This window comes from Vidua macroura, chromosome 4 (assembly GCF_024509145.1).
Source record: "Vidua macroura isolate BioBank_ID:100142 chromosome 4, ASM2450914v1, whole genome shotgun sequence".
Classification (NCBI taxonomy): domain Eukaryota; kingdom Metazoa; phylum Chordata; class Aves; order Passeriformes; family Viduidae; genus Vidua; species Vidua macroura.
In genome coordinates this window covers 27,695,606-27,718,861 of record NC_071574.1, presented here as the reverse complement: position 1 = coordinate 27,718,861, position 23,256 = coordinate 27,695,606, and the positions used below count along the sequence as shown (strand labels likewise).

Here is a 23,256-nt window from a genome sequence, read left to right as displayed (position 1 = left end):
AAGTTTTTTACTAATGCAAGAGGCTGTTTAGCAGGAGGAAGATATTTGATGAGATTTCACTACCTGTGGACTAAGAGTGGAATTAGCAAAGTCAAGTCACCTCTAAGTTTTGATCAAAACGATTGTTACACGGAGTAATGGTGTTCAGCAAAGAGTTTGCAATGCTTAAACCTTATTCCCATCCTCTGTCTTCCCTGGATGCTTGGCGGGTGTTTTCCTACCCTGTCACCTGCTCCCGGTGGTGTTCAGTCAGTAGATGGTGCTGTTTGTTTCGTAGTTGGCCACAGCTGCCTACCTTAGTGCTCCTGAAGGCTCTGAGCAGAAGGGAAGGGTTAGGCTCTTGGAGACAAGGTGGCTGTATTTTCCCATATTAGGTAACTGTTCTGATTGAATATGTGAAAGGGGAAGTACAGGAAAATACAACAATCTTGTAGCAGCCCATAAATAGCAGCTCTTCTTGAGAGAGGGAAGTAAGAGCAAATGTGGTAAGCCTGCACTGCAATGCCTGTTACCTATGTCTGCTCAGAATAAAGGACAGACAACCTTTCTCCTTCTGGGATGGCTCCTTTCTCCCGTTTTGTCATTTTGCAGCACCACGTATTTCCTCCATAAGAAAGGACTATGAACTGTGCAATATATCCCTTTTCTTCTTCCTATTGATGTTCTAGGGCTGGGTGTCCCTGCATCAGGGCACGGATGAACTTATGCCTCTAAGAGTGTTTCTACATAGCAGCCTTGGGTGGGTTGGAGGATTGTGGCCATAGGAAGCCACAGACACAGAGATTGACAGGAGATTGAGGGGATCCCAGTTGACAACAGGATAACAGTGGGTTAGAGGAGGTTTTTCCACTAAAAGCTGTCAGGAATTTACGTCCTCACTGTCTGGTTATCAAATCTTTATGCAGTTCACATTCCTGCTTCTGTGGGAGCATGGAACTTCTTCCCCTCCATGTTGTCCACTCAGTATTGAAATGCACTAAGTACTTCTGCTACCAATACCAGGATCTCTGATATTCACTTTTTGACTAATGGCTTTGCTATTGTCACATGAAGATGGGCTGTATGTCTGGTGTCACCTTTACCTGACAGCCTTTCTGGAAGAGCTCTGGTGTAATCCAGTCTTGAATCATTCTGAGGATCGATGCACCCTGAGGACAAAGGGAAAGGGGAGAAGGTCAATCCACACTGCTCTAACTCTGATTTCCATTCATCTAAAAGGCAACATGGGAATGAGTATTTTATAAGTCAAAAATAGAAACCGTCCATCAGACTAAGGACGTGCTTTTTCTACTTCCTTTGTGGGATAGCATGCCTCCCTGGTGGAGCTTAAATCTGGATGTGAGAATCAGTCTTTAGTTGTGATCAGACACTTGTTCCTATGTTTAGCTCTTGAGCCCTGCTGCTGCAGCTTACTGTCCTGCCCTCTACCAGTTTGTGTGAGCAGGGCTCCCTGTTTTGTGTTGAACAGGACAGGGGTGAGGGCAGCTGGGGACTAGCCCTGTCAGGGGAACAGCCTGAGAGGGGTAGTGACTTCAGATGAACACACAGAAGGAAGGGAACTCTAAAAATGCTGCAAGTCTGTGGCTTTAGAGGTTAGGTATGCCATCTGAAGATAAGGAATGAAATTTGCTGAAGACTAGTGTAAGAGCTCTGGCCTCTGAAGTGGGGGAGAATTGGGATCAGAGGAGTTACTAACTTGGGCATCACAGAGAAAAAACCAAACAATTAGGACCTTGAAAGAAGAAAGAAACAAAAGACAGGAGAGAGAAGTAGAAGAGCCACGTGGAACAAAGAACAGAGTGTACACAAAATGATGAAAAAAAAAAAAAAGGAGTGCAAACTCCATCTAAGATGCAAAATGCAATTTTAGGATTAGCATGTTTTCATTTTCTGAGCTAAATCAAGGGGCAGTTGTGAGCCTAATGCTATGAATGGTTTAAAAATCCAGTTGTCCCATAAAACCAAGAATATTATCTGAATTCTCAGTAAATCCTGTTTCCTCTATTTATGTGTCTGAGAATAACGACTAGATGAGTCATGGCAGAGGGACTGTTTGAACAGATATGCCTCAAACTGCTTTCCAGTCTATTGTTGGAGAGTCAAAGTGGTCAGCAGATGACTGTTTTTTGATACAGAAATCTGATGTGTTTGCCATGGAATATGTTCACAACCAATTCAGTAACATTTAGAGCAGATATCCATCAGTGGTAATCCTAAAGCTGCTTAATGATCAACGGTGATCATAAGGCCATGAGTATGCACTAGGGAACCTCAGTTCCTCAGCTTTGTCTCTCAGCCACTTCTTATCTGGTATCACCTCTCAGAAACCATCCCCTCCCATTTATATTAAAAGCCAAAGTACAAATACATACTTACACATGCATTTGGTAACAGTGGAGACTTCTTTTGCTTTAAATTGTAGTGTATAGTTAGTCACTTGCACTGTCTACTATTATTTTTCAGTCTTTTCCCCCCTCTCTTGTCATTCCTCTGTAGTCCATGATGGAGTGTGTTTGAGAAAAACTCATCCTAACAAAAATCACTGATTATAGGAACACCAGTATCTTAATAACTTTTCTTTCTTACAACTATTTGGGGAGGCTCAGGAAAGTGACCTTAATTTGACTAGCTGATGTTCTCTGATGGGGGTATAGCAGGGAGTCTTTTATCAACACCCACATTATTTCATAGTAATTGCCAAGTATGTGACAAGATTTGTTTGTGGCAGAAATGTGGAAGATTAATCCTAAACTTCTGTAGCTGGGAAGTTCCAAAAATGTGGGGGTCCAAAACCAAATTTCTAACAGTACTTATTTAAGACAAAAAACATCACTGTTACTTTAATAAAACCTTTCAAAATAAGGGAGAGGATTAAACTGGGAAAGAGATGAGCTGCAAATACTTTTTAAAAGCAGATTAAAACAATTATATACATTAATTATTTACTTACCAGCTCTACTCTAGTAGAGCTTTCCTAGCCCTATGAATCCCACAGCACTTAGAGGATCTTGTACAGAATACGCTGCAATGACTCCATAAACCCTTAGGCAATTCATCAGGGTCTTAGGATTGGATTGGTCTGGTAAGACTAACAGAGAGCACTCCAAATTATGCTTTATTTGTTTAGTGATGAATATTATCATGAGAAGATGGTTTTAAAAATAAAAATACAAAAGAGAAGCCAAAGTAAAGCCAAAAAGAAACAAGCTAATTTTGTCACGCATTTATATATAAATATCAACAGTAATTTGAGCTAAATCTACGCAAAGACTTTCTCTTTCAAGCCAAATTATAACCTAAGCCAAATTATATCCCAAGCAAACTGTTCCCAAACAATGCACAAGTCCTCAAGTGTTTTTGCTTAAAAAAAATGAGTTCATGTAGTAATTATCTAGGCACAAAGAGATGAGTAAAAGCTAGGATTTTTTTTCTCCATTGTTTTTACAGACCCTGCAAAAGTATGTCTGTTGCTTAGCTCACCACTAAAATACATTTTGATCCAGAGTATTTGATTTAGCTCTGTATATTTCGTGACTTTTGTTAGTTTGATTTAAAAACAGTGTTACACAATGCAGGTTTTTACATGGTTTATGGTTTGACTGTGAGGCATTTATGCTGCAATAAATATTGGTTGTATTGTTGGATAGAGGATTTAACAATTGAAAACAGAAAACTGATGGAAATGGATGGATCAAGTCTAGCTAATAAAAGTAGTATCTATAGTTACAGATTGTAGCACAGCTGAAGCTAAAGTCAATGTAATATATACTATATGTTTAGCTGATAATGGGAGCTTGGAGGGAAAGCAACAAGCAGTATTTAATAATGCTGGATTTTGCGTGTTCAGTGGAAGCATGTTACGGCATCAGATAGGGAACACTGACAGAGTCATATAAGAAGCTGCCAATAAAAATATGGTGTATCAGGTTCACAAGCATCGGAGATGGCTGGTTGAGGAGAAGAGTGACAGGGGTGTTTCCTCCTGTGTTTGTTTGGGCTTGTCTCTTGATGCACTGCAGAAAACAACTGGAGGGAACAATGTTGTTGGGGCCCTTGAGTCAAGAGACTCCTTGGTTAGATATGGGGGGATACCTGCTTTGTTCCATGTCTAAGGCTTGTCTAAGGACAAAGTGGCTTTGGCTACATCCTATATGGAGGGAGACAAGCTGGCCTCAGCCCCCTAGGCTGGGTCTTTAAAGTGATGATCCTCAGCATGGCTGCTGGTGTCCCTCAGGCTCTGGACCTCACAGCACTTTCCCACAAGCGCTGATGTCCAGGCTGCCGCCCCACATGGCAAGTACTACAGAGACCATGGGCTCCTGAAGGCCTCTGTGTGCTCTGGTCACAACTGTGGTTGATGACTCCAGCATTCCAGTGTCTCTCTGCTCAAGCAGACCCAAGGTATCCTTCCAGGTAGCTCCTTAGGGACTCTTTATAGGCACAGGTCCTCACTGCCACACTCTGGGATGGGATGAGCAAAAATCTTATCAAATACTTAATGGAGTGTCTACCACCTCCTGGGCTACAGACTACTGTACCCCACTGCACTCCTGAGCTCCACAACTTTCAGTGAAATGTGGAGCTAACTTATTTCCCAATTTAAGCCAATGCCAGTAGAGGCTGGTGTAACGCATCTTGGTTAAGGTTTTTTGGGTGGCTGGGATACTGCAAGCAACTTGACATAAGAAGTCACTTTCCTGTTTTCATTGCTTGGTTCCCTGCCTTGCTTCATCAAAACAGAAGTTATACTGGCCTGCAAGTGTGATGGGGAAGTGACAGAAAGGATACCTGGACATCTGCCCTTGCCTCCTCTGCCCTTGTGTTAGATTATGAGACTTGACATAATGGGGCTGCATCAGGACAAGGTGATGGGAGAGAGATGTGATTAGTACCTGGTTTAGTTTAATTTTCAACCCAGCACTCTAGTGGCAGAGGCTGGTGAGACTGTGCTTTGCCTGCATCACTGCATGCTGTGAGCAGGCCTGCATGGTGCGCAGTGGCTGACAAGGCTCTGCCTGCACTGCTCCTCTCACAGCTCAAGTGAGTTGGGAGTCCTGATTATGAACCCCTGACTTTTATCTCCTCTCCAAAGTTGCCCCTTCCTTTGCATCCAAAGTCACAACAGAAGGATATCCTACCTTACTGTAGGATATCCCATCAAACACAGAGGTGATTTCAGCTGGAGATGACACATCGGCTACAATTGGGTGGGAAGACAGCAAAGAGTCATCCTTCAGTACAGGAAGCACATCCTCAATTAAAACCTGTTCAAGCTGAGAAAGAGAAGACATTAGAATAGAGACAAAGGGCAGGAGTATATGCCTACTTCTCAAATAAGTAGCTTGGACTTCAACTTCTCTAGGCAATTTGAAATAGAACGAAGTTTCATGCCTCTAAAGAAGGACTTGCAAACTCTTGCTTTTCATCTGAGAGGGGAGGGATACAGTTTTTCCTTAACTAAGATAAATTGCCTTTTTCAGATCCTGTTTTCCTGTGTGTATCATAACACAGATACACCCATACCACCATCCCTTGCCCCCAGCAGGCAAAAAGAGTAGTCTGTGTTACCAATTTCAGAAGTGTGACAATATTTACAAAGCATTACAGTCTCCTCTTGCAAAAGAGGAGCTGGGTAGGAAGGGAGGGAGGGAAGAAGGAGGCAGGGGTTCCCCATCCCAAGGCTTATACTGATTTTTTAAATTGATTTGAATTTTTTTAAAAAAAGTATTAGGTAGCCAGCAGTTAAAATCCCCTTATTTCCTAATCAACATTGACCAAAAAAAGACTACAACTCAATTTAGCTTTCCTCTTCTAATACTCACTAGGATAACATTGAAATGTCTTAGATCTTAAATTAACATAGTATCTCGGTAAAAAAAGGTCTTTAATATTTTAAACTCAGTAATTAGAACATTTCTTAGTTAGGACCACAGATCTTCTGCTTTAAAGTGTAGAAGTGACCCGGGGAATTATTTTATTCTTAGCCTCTCTGCAGGGAGAGAGGCAGGGAAAGCAGCAAGTAGGCACTGTCTGTTTCTAAAGTCACTAGGTTCAGGAGATAGTAGATTTCAACAGGTTCAATGTATGCAAAACCTACTCTGCTTCCTTCCACTGGCATATGTTGTGTATGTCTTAGCACCCAGAACCTCATTACACCTGGACAGCTGGGGAAAATATGTATGCTCCGGGCCATCACATCTGTTTGGGAGGAGAGGAAGGAAGGAGCAAGAAAACTCCCTTTATTCACAGAATATAATGCGTATTTAAGGCTAACTTCTTTGCAACACCCATAAAGCGCCTGGAGTTGGCACAGTTGGCACTTCGGCTATCCACTGTCACTACCTATTTTTGCACTGTACAGAATAGAGGTTGTCTGAATTGGAGCATTTGAAAGGACACTTACAATGCTGGCAGAAGCTGAATGGGAGTCCACTGTTTTCCTTGATAATAGCCCAAGCTGTGGAGACAGGCCCAGGTTCCCAACCCCTTACCAGATCAGATAACGATCTTAAGTCCCATGAAGAGAGTACAGCCCAAGTAAATAAATACAGAAAAATCTCCATCTTTCAGTGTTAGACCTTTAAGCAGCCCTGCAAAACTGTTAAGGCTCTGTCCAGAACACATCTTAGGTGTTATTTGCCATAATAACCAAACACTTGACACACTTGTTAAAAAAGAATAACTCTTCCCTGCAGACTGAAGCTTCACAAAGTTTACTTTGACTAGCTTCAGACCATAACATAGGTAGGTGAAAAACTTAAACCAACTTTTTTTTATGTTGCACCACACTATGTTAGTTTCCTATAAATATACTTTAAGTCTTCATCATCCTTGTCTAAATTTTACTCCCTTCCAAAATGTCCCTCCCAGCCCTGCCAACCCTCCACAAGGCAGAAATAATTACCATTTCCCAATCTGGTTCTGTTGCATTTGCTCCCAGGAACTCAAAATAACTGGCAAATCCTTCATTTAACCACAAGTCATCCCACCAGTCCATGGTTACAATATTTCCAAACCACTACAATTATAAACATAAAGATGTAAGTTTAGATAAATAGTACATGTACATTTCAGTATCTCACATCTGCATACAGAACATTGATTTGCTTACTTTTCTTCCTGCTGCCAGATGAAAATAATCATAATTCTGGGGTTTGAATAGGAATGAAGGCCTTGCCTTGTGTTAAAACATCATTTTTATTATAAAATTATATATTACTCGGCAGATTGCTAATGATTCATGTGCTACTGAAAATATTTTTAGTTTCTTCCTCTTGATTTGATGATTTCTGCTTTTAAGGATATGTTTTCAGACAGCCTCCACAGTGTATAACTGTTCTTGTTTGCCTGCCCAAAAGAGACATCTGCACATGTAAATTAGTTTCTCTAAGACATTTTAGACAGATTTTCATAAACTGGCTGACAGTCTGGGGCCAAGCATCTAACTTCCTGAGAAAAATTCCAAGGCAGTAGTCATGATATTTTAAAGCTCTAACAGGGATCTGTTTTGACATGATATTTTGCAATCAGATTTTGAGCACATGTAGAAGATCCTGAGATGAAGTTAATGACAGTATTTTCAGGATTACGATGTTGTGACTAGATATTTGAAACACTGTAAAAGTGACTCATGTCCTAACATATACCTGATGAACGAGCTCATGGGCTATCACAGCAGCTACCCTCTGTTTGTTGGATGTGGCTGAGTGCTCAGGATCATACAGCAGGTTTGTTTCTCGGTATGTGATCAGCCCCCAGTTCTCCATAGCACCTGTCCCAAAATCTGGAATAGCTATTTTATCTGCATTAAAAGAAAGAGACAACGATTACCACTGTATCCTTTAATTCAATTAGCTTTTCCTCTCTCTGTGTATTTACAGCCTGTTTTGCTTACCATTTATGATTCTGGCTTACTACTGTGGACTGCAGGCTATGATCTGTGTTCAAGAAGAGAACTGGCCTAAAGCAAGCGCCCTGGATCTGCTGAGATTAACAGAAGTAGGATCAGTTGCACTTGCTGAGGATCTGTCCTGGGAGGTGATGCTATGCCATCTCCCGGGAATGTGCATATCATACATTACTTAATTTTGGCTCCAGAAATTAATACTATTGTCTGGGGATGTGCTGTAGGCAGTAAACCTCCTGAAACTATTTGTAAAATAATGAGGCATGACATTGTTTGTCACACTGTTGTATTAAAAATATTTATTGACATGTTAACTGAAGTAAATCCCCTCTGCAGTGAACAACATCTGCTTCTACGCCTGGCAATTTGTGGGAGGTCACTCATTTATGGTCAGTAATCAATACAGGTTTAAATGAGAATTGCAGAGTCAACTGAACTGGCATTTTCTTCTGAAATAATGACCACAGGCTTTCTTTGTGGGTTAGCGAAAAAGTACAGATGGATTTAAAATTGAATAGAATGAAAACCCCTCACCCCACTCCAACAGAAGATAGGAATGACTTATTTTAAATTAAACAACTTGATTACAGAATCAAAGCTGATAGTTTGGCAAGGGCTTCAACGACAGTCAAAAGGAGGATACAAGGAGAAAGGTAATGACAGAAGGCATAAATCAATGTGAAGTACAATATTTAAATAAACCATTATGCAGAAACATATCTAATTCATCAGGTTTGAAGTGGATAACTTCTAATAATGAGGGAACAACATGGCAAGTCAAGGTTAGCAATCCAACAAATAGGCATTCTGGGGAAAAGAGTATATAATCTACAAAAGTATCTATTCTGTGACACTGCTGAGCTGAAGATACCAGTCCATCCTGTCACACAGACAGGCCTTTATCCAGTTGCTGCCATGGTAAAGTCATCAGGCTTTCATGGCAGTGAAAGTCTGAATATAAAGCACAGGTGAGATATAGTACCTATTATTACTGGGGACCAGTGTGTGAAAGAACAACATATTGTACTGGTTTCCCTAATTCAGTTGTCATTGAAATGCAAACATATTTACAGTAAACTTAGGTGCTATTTTGAAAGGAGGAGGTAAAAGTCTTTTGTTAAAGTAATATAGGTTGGCATGATAGGTACAGGTACAAATAGCCAACAAAAGGTTTGCACAGCATTATTAATTGTCTTCGAAGTTTTGGGGATTCCCCCCTGCCCCCCCCCGTATTGTCTTGACTTGTTTGCAGCTAGTATTTTTCCATCCTTTTAAGTTCATGAACTAACTGAATTACCTCTTTGAAGGTCTTAGGAGGGAGAATTTACAAAACTCTGATTGCACTTCCAGCTTGATTATTATGCATGTTAAACTGCGTGAATCAGATGCAGAGTGCAAATATTCCAAGCTGAAGGATGCCCACTACCTTCTCTTTACTTGTTTTGTAACCATGGGCAAAATTTGAGAGCGTGCCCGCTCTTATTTAGTCCCAGATCTTTATTTAGCCCAGCTGTAGAAATTACAAATGTGGACCACATTCTTCTTTGTAAGAAGTGGATATACACCCACTTTGCACTAAGGTTAATAAATAATATGACATACTCTCTAGCAGTTTACATCTTCACTTATCTCACTGCTGACTTTTGTCCAGAAGTTCATATGGAAGTGGTACATATTTTTCCTGAAACTTCTGGTTCTGTTTTAACTCATGATGGTCCTTTGCTGATGACACCAATGCTTGCCTTGATTTTCCACAAGATGCTTTAAAATAAACATGGCAGGACCAGTTCTTCAGTTCAGCAAAATGAACTGTGAGAACTGGTAATAAAACAGTGACTGAGACCAACTCATCCATCATGACATTTAGAAACATCTTGAACTACACTGTTACAGTTTTAAAACATCCTGACATATCAGCAGTTATCAACCAAATGCTTTCATGCTGTTTTCCACCAAAGCACAGAGACCTGTAGAAGCAACATAACCATAAAATTAACAAAATGAAAAATATAAATGTTAATAGTTACCCAATTTTGGAAGAGAGTAGCTCAAATTAAAGTACTGTTCAAAGAAGTCGAATGCAAGTTTTGTTACATTTGCTGCATATTCTGCTGTGTGTATTTGCTGTGGCTGGGCATAAACTCTCAGCTGTAAAATACAGAGAGACAATTAGAAAAGTTTTCAATTAAAAGGAATCAGGTGTCTAACATTGAAAAGGCATTTAGCATGCATATCAATAACAGTGCAGGTTTTCTCTGAGACTGGTCTGAACACTGGATTCTGTTCCCTATCACATTTATTTAACAAAGTTTTTCAAGTGTTGTACCTAAGAGAGACCAAACCAACATGTGCACACTTTCCACTGTTTGTCTGAATTGTAAAACTGGCAAGACCCATGTCCAGAAGCTCACAGTGGCCAAGCCTCAAGCAGGGCCTGGTTACATACCAGCCTGTACTTCCCCATGGCCTGGTTTTACGAAGAAGGAAACCTGGGCAAGCACAGTCAAAGGGGATCCACTTGTTCTGAGCAGTTCACTGATCTTTACTGATCCCATCAGATCAATCTTCAGGAGCACATCTGTATTGAAGTGTGTCAGAAGCCCATAACACCTTATTTTATTCAACTTCGTACCTTTCCTGTGCACTATCATCATGGTTTCTTCTTGTCCTTGTATGTTTGAAGATCTCAAACCCACTGAAGACCATGCATTTACTAGATCTGTGACCCTTCCCAGATATGCTGTCCCATGCAGGTTGAGTGGCTGTTTGACCAGGACCTTGGGCCACACAGCCACTCAGTCACAGCTTTGGTGCCTTCTGGACTGCTGCGCCCCAGGAAATCATAGGCAAAAATCAGTTCTCTCTTTTATGACCAGGCAAGTTTCAGAAAACTGGCATGTTTGGTAGCCCTGGCATGTTTGGGGTGATGAGTGACCATTCCTGTGCTCCTCCTGTATATATGAATGCAAAAAATGGTGCGTTGAATGTTGACCTTTCTATCCCTGAAGCCTGGTGCCTGGGACCACTTTGGCTATGGCTGTCAAGCAGTAGGAAACGAGCTCTGGAGGACTAGAATCTTTATGGAACCCACGTCCATGATGAGGAGGCCTGTAACTTGAAAAACCTTTTGAGAAGTTATCTTCACACTGTGAAGACTGAGTTCAGAATTCAAGGAGCCTTTTGAAGATCTTTCCCTCAATGTCTTTGTCCCAAAGCCTGTTGGAGCTGTATGTAGTCTGTTCTCTTCCCCGCCCCTGAAAATCTCCAGTCTGGATAAGAGATTTTCTATATGGAGTGAAGTTTCTGGTTTTAGGAAAACAGATCTATGTAATTTTGTCAGCTCCATGACTCTTATGAATGGGACACATTCATCTGCTACACTGATATGGCTATTTATTCCTTCAGTGCTGTCTTACAGCCAGGAGTTTAGGGCCCAAGCTTAGTAAAGGAGCTGGTCTATTCCAGGAACTCTTTTGGAGTCTGAAAACACATTGATTTCAATACTATAAATTACACTTCTTCCAATGATAGAGGAGGGCAGGAAAGCGTTCAGCAATAAAGCTGGAACAAAAACAAAACAAAACAAAAAAAACCTCCAAACAAAACAAAAACAAAACCAAAAAAAGCTTATGAAATTCAATCAGGAATACATTCCAGCTAGGGGATTTCCCCTAGGGTCAGTTTGCAATTACAATCTGCAATTTCCACTTCTGTAAGCTCTTTACTCAATTTAGCAGTGTTCAGTCCCCTAGCTGATCTGTATTAATGGTTTCCAAAACTTTCAGCCTGCACTAGAACTGACTTTGGGTTTCATTTGTATAATCTCCTCTGTGATTTTTCAATCCAGACGTTTGGTACCTGACAGGTAATCAGCTCAGAAGCATTGTTTCCAGCTGTAGACACAGTTCCCACCACTCATTTCATTAATGTCTTTGTTAGGGCTTTCAGAGTGAATGGCAAAGTTTTAAAATAATTTACTATGCCATGTGAGTTGTATGTTCTTGCATATGTTTATGAAAGTAATTTATGGATCAAGCGGATACTTTTTTTTTGATAGAGGGATTTATTGTTAGAAATTTACACATGGAATGTGGAAACTATGGAATGTTCTTTTCAGTAGTTGGTGAATCTAAATATCTTTGTTCAGCTGGTCTTCAAAGTTATTGGACAGGAAGCCTTGGAAAGGCTAGAAGAATAAATTTATATATATATGATTAAAACCCCTAAAGACAGTCTAGTTTCCCTGGGGAAAAGATAATTTTTAGTGATGGATCTTATGCATGCATTTTATATTGGTAAAACTATGTCCATGTTAAGAGAAAGGAAAGTTATGATTTTAACCTCACTTAAACCCCCAGTTTTCTAGTGCAGGCAAGTCCTCAGACATTGTTTAGTGAACAGCGTTAATAAAATATGTAGTAAGGTAGGCCTGAATTAGAAGATGTTTCTTCAGGCAACCTCTGTACTGACACGAATACCCCTGCTTCTACACACATGCACTTTAATTACCCTGTTTCAGTGAACACTCCCTTCTATTTAGAAAAGCTACAACCAGTCAGGAACATTGTGGGCTGTACTGTTTTGCTTGGAGAAAAAAAAATAGTGACCTCAGGGCCATACTCCAGAGTGTGGCATGGACAAGTAGTGAATGTTTAACTTCTGTATGTGGAAAACAGTGTTACACACTTCTTCAGTACATTTTTTCCCTACTGCACTATGTTCTGCACAAAAATCTAGACAAAAATTCTGATTTTTAAAGGAACTGAATTCCCAAGTCTATCTATTGAGACCAAGTAGTCAAAGTTCTGTCCCTGATAATGAGTGGACCAGCTACACTGAAGAGCAGTTGGTTAACAAAATTGTGTGACTGGGTGGCCTAAAAATGTACTCCTGTGAATTACTTAGCCAAACAGCAGAGAACTAAGAATATTACATCTGTTTCTCACACCAGGCTCCATTTGCCTGTCTAAGTGTAATTTAGCTTCAGTTATTTGTCAAGTAATATAAGCATACAGCATGATGCTAGCAAGGGCACAGAGGGAGGTCTCAGCACAGTCCTGTGGCAGGAAGTCTTTGCTAAGAGCTGAATCAGAACTTTGGAGATTTCTACAAGACAGATTTTTAACATCAGTGAACAGCTTTCAGTAGGGAAGGATTTGATGAGCTTTTTTGGGTAAAGAAACTAAGGAAGAGCTAACTTGCTAAGGAAACAGTAGAATGGGTGGGGTTTTATTCTAGATTCCCTGTCCATTTGTGACATTATCTCCAGAAAACGAGGAAACCACTGCCAGCTCACGTGAACGACAAGACCCTGTGTTACATAAGGGGAAAGGAAGGGGAAGAAGCAAGGGCATACAGTCCTAGGGATCACTCTCTGTATCAGATGAGAAAAAAAATCGAAATCAATAAACAAATATCAGCAAGTTGAGTATCCCAAACTGGGTTAAGGCTAAATGAGGAGTTTCTGTTGAGGGGTGAGTTGTATTTTGGATTTCAGTTTGTGATTCAATATAATGTCTTGTGATCTCTTTATGCCTGATCAGCTACACCTTCAGGAGATTTGAATCTAAGCAAGAAATAGATTGGCCTGCCTACTGCATCTAAATGAAGGAGCTATTTTAATTTAACAAACCTATTTGTTTCATTAGAGGATCTACCAAATATCCACCTGTTCAGGCAGACACTATCAATCACTTCTATACTTATTTTTACAAAACACACATTGCCTGTTGCCACTGTGGTAATATAAAGCAAGCCAGTACATAATGGCACATAGCAGTGTAGTCCTATGTCTCAATGGCTGTAACAACATCATGTGCAATTTTAACTCACAGAAAACTATAAGTATTGGTGTTCATGGCCTGTGACTCTCCTGTACCCCCTAACTTGTACATTACTTCAGTCACTGGGCTTCAAGTCAGGGATGAGTTTGGAAAGAGTGTTCCTTCCTCACCTGTGTGCTTATATGGAAGGTACTAACTGGGATCTCACAAAGATGGGAGACAGGGAAGGACTGCAAAACACTGTATGTAGTCAAGGTCAAAGGGACCACTGTGAACACATAATCCGATAAAATAGGCTGCATAAAATAAGCTACAGGAAAAGGAAGAATATGTCCCTGTTTGTATAAAAAGAGATTTTAAAGAAAAAATGCAAATCAAGGCACATCTGTCATCTGAACCATATTCAGGCTGCAGAAGTACTTACAGGTTTTCCACTTTTGGATTTTCTCTCTACCCAGGTAAACTGGTGCACTGCGAAGCATACCAAGTAAGAGCTCATGGGGACTGATTTCTCAAAAGTTGTTCGATTCCAGCCATCACCGAGCTGTACAGATTGCTGCAGAAATGCAAAAATAATCAAATTGATTTTTGAAATTGCAAACACATGCATAAGAGTACAATATTTGTATGAAGACTGCAACTGCATAGGAGCAACAAATCACCTCACCAGGTCCACCTCTTCTGACATTTCATTGCTGAAGGCATGAGAACAGACAAGGTATTTTTCTTCTGCAATACACGAAATGGTACTTTGCATTTTTGGCACTAAAGAGGTTTACCTTGCCCTAATTTTCATCAGGGATTTGAAATCGTTCACATGAACAAAAATTTTGCCAACAGGAGTTTTCTGTGTATGCCGTGCTTTGTTCTTGCAATAGTTGCATAAAATAACATCACTTTAGATAGAGAAGGGAAGAGACTGAAATCTCCCCTCTCTTAAATACCTGCATCATGTATTTAAGTCATGATGCAGGGATGCTATCTGGGATATAGACCAGTCTAATTAATCTATCCTGAACTAATTCAAATACAAATGAATGGTGGGTTAGGTTATTAGGTGGGTTGCCTAAATATACATAAAATTTAGTGCTGATCATAATTTTTATTTTCCAAATAAATTTTTAAAAATCCTGATTTTCCCAGATGGTTTCTCCTCTAAGTTTGTTGTCAATACTAAATAGGAAGGGGTAGACACCGATCTCTTCTTTCCCACGATCAGTGACAGAACTCAAGGAAATGGCAAGAAGTTGAGTCAGGGGAGGTTTAGGTTTGATTTTAGGAAAAGGTTTTTCACCCAGAGGGTGAAAACTGGAACAGGGTCCCCAGGAAAGCTGTCACAACACCAAACCTGACAAAGTTCCACATGCATTTGGACAATGCTCTTAGGGACATAGTGTGACTCTTGGGGTGTCCTGCACAGGGCCAGGAGATTGACTTGATGATCTTAATGGGTCCATTAAAACCCAGCTTATTCTATGATTCTATTCTAAACATATATTTCTTCTGTCCTTTTTCTGCTATAGTGTGAAAATTTTTGTGCTTCTGACTGGATGACTAACTTAAATAGAACAAAAGCCAAAAGCATATAAAAGACATTAGCCTTCTAGAGATACAGTGGTTCATGAGATTTGTTTGTTATAAACACAATATAAATAAACCACAGACAGTTAATGTTACAGGTAATATGATTCCATGAGCACCTCTTCACAGACATTCACAGCCCCTTTTCAAAAAGGTATTCACAATCTAAATTTCCATTATTTTACCCATTTTGACTCTGTCTTGATATCTTTTGTTATTTCAACAAAGTCAGGACTTGAGTGGAAAAAAAGTTGAAGAAACTAGTGAAAAATGTAAATGAAATGTACAAGATTCTGATTTTGCTGATCTGATTTTGCCATGCTGATTATAAAGCTCCACACCACCCAAATTACAGGACATTTAACATACAACGTGCCTTGCCTTTACAACTCTTATATTTCCATAGATGGAAAAGATCTTTCCCAAAGTTCTTCCACTACTAAGACCAGAGCTACTGACCTTGACCAGATGAAAAGTGTCCTGCTATAATCCCTTAGTCAAACCTCAAGATGAATACAGCATAATTTACATTTTCTTATTAGTATTTATATTTTAGCAAATCAATTAAGAAGCAGTAGTTAGCCCTTTTCAAGCTTATTATTGTAGGCCCATAACAGAGGCAAAGTCCAGATGTCAAGGTGTAAAGTATTTCTCAAAATGCAATAAATCTTGATAACATATGGTATTATCCCCTTTCTTGCTTGTATTCTCACTTATCTGAGGTCTGTGAGGAAAGGTACAGCAATCTCCTTTCATGTGTTGTTCATCAAAGTGCCTGGTGGTCTTCTAGGTATCATAGAAATATTTTTAATAACAATGGGTCAGAGCTTTGAATGTGCAAAGGGTATGGATGCATCTGCATCAGCCTGGTAATAGATATCTCAGCTGCCTTGCTAGGAGAATAAGTTTGGGGGACTCGAAATAAAAGCAGACCTTTGTTTTCTGCGTGGGGGAGTGATTGGAAAAATGCAAATGCCAACAGCCTGGAGGCTGGAAGCTCTTTTTTTTTTTTTTTTTTTTTTTAACTTGGCCCTTTATCTCCCACTTCAGAACTTATTAGTAGAAATTATACAATAGACTACACATTCAGTTGAACTATTCAGTAGAAACTGTCTCGTCTGAAAGCCATTCAGCCTTCTTCCAGAAGGCCCAGAGGTAGATAATTGATGCCATTGAATTTCATGCAAAATTTGGAATTTGACAGTAGGTCTAGAAATGGATTATTTAGGAAATTATAGACATGGTAGAATGACAAATATCCACACCCATGAGCTGACAGATGCAGTTTCAGATCCTCCATTATTAAAAAGAATAATCCTAGTCTTTCTGGCTAGGATGATTCTTTGCCATTATGTTGTGATCAGCCGACCCTTGTTCTGGACCATTATGCAGTTTTAGTGATTATTTTAGACTTTCCATCTGGGAAGCAGCTGTCTTTCAGACTACTCATTCTCTGAGCCTACCCAATTTGACTGAAGAACCTGCCAATATCTATTTATAGTCAGCAGGGGATGCCCACCTAGAATATCTGAACAGAGGGTCAGCTGGCTAACAACAGAAGAGGTGTTTCATTTTTGCTTTGGATTTGACTCCGTGCTGCCATGTTGTGTGCTAGTGGACCACTTCAAGTCCTAACCAGCCAATCAGTTCTGTTCATGGAATGTTTATTAAGCGTGAGTTTTCCAGTGCCTGAGTGGTAGAGTCTGTGACCATGACAGAACCTGGCAACCCACATTACCTTTCAGTGGCTCTACAGAGCCATTCCACTTAGGCAGCAGTTGGGAAATACAGACCTGTACTGGCATGTTTGAAAGCGCTTGGTACGTATCTTGATGGATGATGGATATGGTGTAAGTTGCCTTTTTGTTTGGCTCGTCAAAGCAGGGAAATGATTTCCGCGCATCTGTTGGCTCATGATCAGTAGCTGCAATGCTCCTGAAACAAACAACACATTGGCAAGGCTTCATTATATGGTTTTGAAATCTTGTCTGCAATTTCTAGGCTTTTTTTTTTTTTTATGATTTCACAAACAAAATTCAACTACAAATATTTGTGCATATTTATCCATTCATAAAAGTAGGGGATATCAGAAATGCACGAGCTGACATAGTCAGTCTGTCATCGACATCTTCTAGGTTTCAGAGCAAAAGCTAATGCAAATTGCTTATCATCAAATATTTTTAGGAACCAGGCAATAAGAGAGGCATGACCTCTCATGCATAGTGAAAACTTTGCTCTCCCCCAGCTGAGCTTTCCCATTGATTTATGCACCTAAAATAAAGAACTGACGATATCACGTAAAAGGAATAAGTCACTCCAAGACTTGTTTACCCACTACAGCATATCTTGGGATTAGGGTCTTGAACATCTCCTGAAGCGACACCTTGAAACTGTGCAAATGCCAATAAATCTCATCTTGCTTGTGTATTTCTTTTTCTGCATTTATCACATACAGTTTTTTCCTGGTGCTCTTATGCTCCCCTGACTCCATTAGTGAAACTGCTGGAGAAAGCATGGAAAGTTACATCCTAGTACATAACTGATGCTATGCAAGCTGTGTTGGGGGGGTCAGAAAGTCATCTCAGTTATGCACAACCAGCTGAAGGAGCTAGACAATAGGGGTCATGGAAAAACATAAGGTGAAGGTTGTGAGCGTTCATGTTGTGCTTGCTTCTCTCAGTGACATCGGGCTCCCACATCAGTGACCCACACCAGTGGCAGAGCATATTCTCCAGTGATTGATGGTGAAAGGGATCACAGATGCTACTTCAATTAATCTGGAATGTTGAGTATTTTCTGACAGCACTTCTACAGCTGCTTCAACTATATTGAAGTAGTTTTTCTTTCCAAAAAGTAATTAAAAGTGTACATCATAAATTACAGTTCTGCAGCAATCCTACAAGCTCACTTGACAACCAATTTTTCAATGTTTCTGTTGCCCTTGGCATTTCTCTGTGATGGTTAAATACTAAACTGGTCATTAGGAACTTGTAGCAGCAAGGGTCATTTACAAGCCTGACAGAGGTAATATGTCTGGGTTCTCTCCATTCATATTCCTTGGGATAGTAGCTCAAAGGTTCATGGGCAGAAAGCATAATGAACATTCACTTTAACATCATTTCAGACTCAATAGAGTTTCTTTTGCTTGGTGCATTCTTTGTTGTCACTCTCTACTTTTCATGGGATTTGAGAGCTATTTCACAATTAAGTTAACTCCAAGCCTCCAGGGCAATGCTTCACAGCTATTGGATAAAAACTTGGCCATATATTTTGACACATTTATGTCTTGTTCCTACAGACTGATAACATTGTGATACATCTGTTGATTTATAAGGTGATAATCCATCTATCCTCATATGTTTGCAGAGGCAGACAGACTTTAGGAGTGAAAAACTTCAGCACTACCCTTCCTATACGCTAGATGATGAGAACTCCAGACTATGGCATGCATAGAAGTGACAATAGAAACATGAAATGTCATCATTCACTTTCAAATGACATAATGTAGTTTTTAGATAAGATTTTCTTCACTGCTTGGTGGCTTCTGCTCTTGATGTCCAGACCTTTAAATATGAACTAGAGTTGACAGTTGTAAACATCATAGTAATAAGAAGATCTGGCTGAGAATGCATCCAGCTGTTCTCAAAATAAAACAGTGATGCATTTAGAACCATGATGAGTTTTCCTTTTTTTCCCCCTCCCCTGAAGTACAAGTCGTTCATGTCAAACGACTTCCTTCCTCCCTGACTAATTAAAGCATTTTTCTCCTAGTCTTAAAATTCCAACTTCTTCTGAGAAAACTTTCTCCTTCAGGAAGCAAATCAGAAGTGTTACTTTTCTACACAGAAGAAAATTCTTCCCTTGTCTATTCAATAAAATTCTAAATACATCTCTGTTAGACATGTGCCAGCCTCTTGTTCTCTTACAGACAACAGAAGGAATTCCTAAAAAAGGGAAGCCATACCTTGTCACTAATAAAAGTGCAAAATCAAAGGCAGCTGCTGTGACATGTTTGTATTATTTTTAATGTTAATGAAAAAATACAAGGGGGCTTTAGCACATTCCTTGAGAGAAACTAATGCCCTGAATAACCTAGCACACCAGCCAAGGACTCTTCTTTTCCTCCTCCCCATAAGATCTGAAAACGATACAAGTGTAATGTAGTTATGCTCACTGCATCATGCAAAGTAGGGAAGGACTGCTATTCCTTTTTCATCAATGGGAAAATGAAACGTGCAGACAGGGGAACAGTTTTACCAAAGGACTTAAGTGTTTACAGCTAGATTTGGGAACCCACAGAAGCATCTAGGCAGGCCTATGTCCAAAATCTACATTTCCAAAGTTTCTGCTTTCCTGCACCCTACCTGCATGTGCACATCAAGTTAAATAGTCATGATTCAAGGTATCTCACGATCTGCTTCAGGGCATGTCCAAAAGCACCTTCTTCCTGATGGGGATTGTGTGATCTGTCTGAACAGGATCCCCAAATGAGGTACTCTTCTCCCTAAGCCTCTCAAGGATCCCAGACTTAGAGGTGTGTTCAGCACATCTCTACCTGTTTTCCACAAAGTGTGCTGGGAGATTTGAATCTAAGCAACAGCAGAGCCTGGACACGTGCCCAGTTTGTAAACCAAAGGCCTTATAGCAATGCTTTGGCAAACCTTTGCCTTCACAGATAAACATCTGGGGAACAGCTTAGCCCTAGGAGCTGACTTTCAGTGTTACTAAGTCTCTCTAAAGGTGCCACTGCTTCTAACACTACACAGAAGGGATAATAGAGTTGGTTAATTAAATATTGGATCTCCTTCTTGCCTCAGCCCCCTTCTCTTTAACATCCACTATTAACAGACTTGTTTGATCATTGCTGTTACCTGATCTGATTTGTATTTACTTGCAACATGACAACAACAGAACTACTTGGGTTGAAATTTTCCAAGGGTGGTGTGTACCTCAGGCTAAAAATGCTAATTCCAGTCACCATTGTTTTTAAGTAGAAAGCTGGTGGAAAATGCATTTTTAATAAGTAATAAAACCCTTCCCTCACTGTCCTTCCTCACCCCATCCTATCCCCTACCCTCTGCTGCATAGCAACAACTTGGCTGTTGGTTGCTTTACTTTCAAAGCTTTACTTACCACTATCATGTACATCACCTCTGCCACCCCACAAGCAATCTGCCCAAACTCAATCACATGAAAAATATTTCAGAATTTGCCATTCACTCCTTGTTATTAAAGCCCTTCTCAAGCCTAACACACTCACATCCGCAAGCTCCTTTCTGCATTGAGAGTTTTCAGACTGCTGCCTAGGATCATCCTTGCAATTGTAGTTTCCAGCATCCAATTCAAGAAGTAGGAACAGTCAAAGTGAGCTCACATTTTATACTTTCTTTAGCTTTAGAGTTCTCCTTTCTTCCTGGTATCAAATGCTTGGCCCTTAACTACCTATACTGTCTGGATTTGAGGGACAGGCACTCACCTCTCCTGCTCTGCAACTCAGAAGACCTGTGTTCTGATCCTGCTGTTCTGGGGTTGTGACAGACCTGGGGCTACAAATTTAATATCTAGATATCCTTCACCAGTGAAAAGTAACACACCTCAACTTAGAAGTATGCTAGGAGGTTGCACTTTAAAACTGACTTGGAGATGTCAGATGCTCAAAGTATGAAACAAAAGCTGCTTAAAGTATAAAACCAAAGCACCTTTTAAGTCAGAGCAATGCTGAGGTCATAGATGGAGGAAAACAAGAGGAAAAGAGCTGCCTGGTGTTCAAGCTGTTCCCTACATGACTTCTCCACAGGAAAAATCAATGCTTGCTTTATCCTCTACCTCTTGGATCCACTGCTGCTGCTGGTGCCTGTCACTGCTGCTACTCCTGTCAGTGCCTGAATGGAGCTGATGAGACTCTCACTCACGACACCATTGTCCCAGGAGGGCAAAGAAATGCCATGAAAACAATCAGTGTTTGTCTCCATGTTCCTGCTACAGGGCCTTGTAAAAGTCTAGCCAAGTTTATCTCCCAGCTGTAAAGGCCGGAATAAATAATTTCAGAAATGTAAATATCAGAAAATGGGTGAGCGTCTTCTCCATGCAAGAACTGTGAAGAGAAGCATTTGAGCTTGAAGCAGTATAAACCTGGTAAGTGGAATGGGTTAGCTGAACTGGTAGAGGCTTCGTAATCTTTCAATAACTGTTGATATATTAATAAGGATGAGATGGAGCACAAAAAAAAAGAGTAAAAGATGACCCTAATTGTTTAGACTTTCCTACATATAATTGTAACCAGCTGCAAGAGAGACAGGGAAGTCTGGTTTGAATATTCCTCAGGCTTAAAACATCAAGGAGGTATGCTATCAGGAAAACTATCAGAAGAACATTTTACACCACAACTGTTACCTTGGGGATAACAGGAGAGAGTGGTGATAGTTGTATGCTATTTATTGTACTACAGAGGTAAAAACAGGCCTTGATCCCTCCAACTCCTTGAGGGAGCCATTCAGTTCAAAGGTAAGCTCAGACCAGTAGAGTTTGAAAAGGTTTTTCAGAATAATAATAATAACAAACCCCTCATCTCTTCAGCCCACATTCACTAGTCAGAAGCCAAAGGGCTTTGAATACAGCATCTTCCTTAGGGGAATGAGAAAACTAAAGAACAGCCCAGAAATGTCAGTAAGTTGGTGAGAGACAAGACTGGAAAGCTGAAACAGGAATAGAGCAGGCCTGAGCAAGTAAAAATAGAGAAGAAAGCTTAATAAATAAAACTGCTTTACTTGATCTGTCCATTCTCAGTATAGGTGGTCCTATAAAACCCAACCAGCGAACCATTCAGCCAGCCTTGAAACTTCAGGGTGAGCACATAGGGATCACTTTCATCAGTGACAGGGAGCTCTGCTGCTGCCTTCATCACAATGTATTCTTGTGGCTTGTACTCAAAGCAGTCATTCACAGCAATCTGCTGTCCTGAAGATTTCCGGAGTGTGGGTATTTCTGTAACCTTGGTGTCTCGCAGGTGAAGCCACAGGGAGCTGGTTGGTTTTTCCAAAGCAATAGATATACTGACTGTCCCACTGTAAGTGTCTTGCTCCATTTCAGGCTTGATTTCCAGATCATAGTGGACAGGCTTGACATAAGTGGGCAGCCTAAAATCTCTCCAGTCTCCAGTGTCATCATTCTTGGAAGGACAGGGACCCAAATCCACTGTGGGAGGAGGCTGTTCCGTTGTTGTCGTCTGATCTGTTGTTGGTTGCTCTGTTGCCTCTGGAGCTTTAGGTCTGCTCAATCCCACACCAAGCCCCACAGCAAGTCCTACAACAACCACGACTCCACAGATGATAGCCACATGCTTTGTCTTCATGCAGTACCTCTTGGACTTCTCATACTCAAAATCCATGCCCTCCATCTCTGCTCCTGGATCTGTTCTCAGAGCAAAACATTAACAACAAAAAAGCTTATTAGTCACTTCAGCACTTGCATTCAGTAAACTCAGCAGTCTTGGTTTGTATTTTAATTGTGTAGCTATAGCTGTTCTCTGCCCATCTCCCGCACCTCGCTTTCCACGAGACACTCAATTAATTAAAGACAACATGCATTTGGAGGAAACGTGAATGATCAAAGTGCAGCTGGGCTGGGAGACAGAGGGAACTGACACAGAAGAACATTGTTTCAGCCGTGCTCCCCTTATAAGCAGTGCAACCCCACCCCCCAGCCCCTCCTGTTCTGGCCTGAGTTAAATATAAAACAGTGCTATGTTAATCAGCAGTCAGGAGATGATCAGATGCCAAAGCTCTGTCAGCAGCTTTCAGAAGGAGTTTGCAGATGGAGGTGTAACTGCTCCAAACCCTCAACCTTCACCACTACCTCTTCCTTTTTTTTTCCTCTGCTGTGTCTTGTTTAGGTTTTTGAGGTTTGGGCTGTTTTTTTTTTTTTTTTCTTCCGCTTACTAACAAAGATTTCCTTGAATTTCCACCCTATAGTTTGTGAAATGACATC

General features: G+C 40.4%; 1 protein-coding gene across 1 annotated transcript in view; it reads right to left on the bottom strand.

Annotated features, from left to right (window-relative positions):
* ENPEP (glutamyl aminopeptidase) overlaps nucleotides 1–22,671 on the bottom strand; it is a 33,960-nt gene extending 11,289 nt beyond the window's left edge. Inside the window, exons 1-8 of the mRNA XM_053975674.1 lie at nucleotides 22,038–22,671; nucleotides 17,064–17,205; nucleotides 14,114–14,245; nucleotides 9,934–10,054; nucleotides 7,647–7,801; nucleotides 6,905–7,018; nucleotides 5,139–5,273; nucleotides 1,083–1,148 (exon numbers count right to left, since the gene is read on the bottom strand). Coding sequence (XP_053831649.1) covers nucleotides 1,083–1,148; nucleotides 5,139–5,273; nucleotides 6,905–7,018; nucleotides 7,647–7,801; nucleotides 9,934–10,054; nucleotides 14,114–14,245; nucleotides 17,064–17,205; nucleotides 22,038–22,666 — 1,494 coding nt within the window. The 5' untranslated portion in view covers nucleotides 22,667–22,671. The remainder of the gene's footprint in view (nucleotides 1–1,082; nucleotides 1,149–5,138; nucleotides 5,274–6,904; nucleotides 7,019–7,646; nucleotides 7,802–9,933; nucleotides 10,055–14,113; nucleotides 14,246–17,063; nucleotides 17,206–22,037) is intronic.
* Nucleotides 22,672–23,256: the final 585 nt, after the last annotated feature.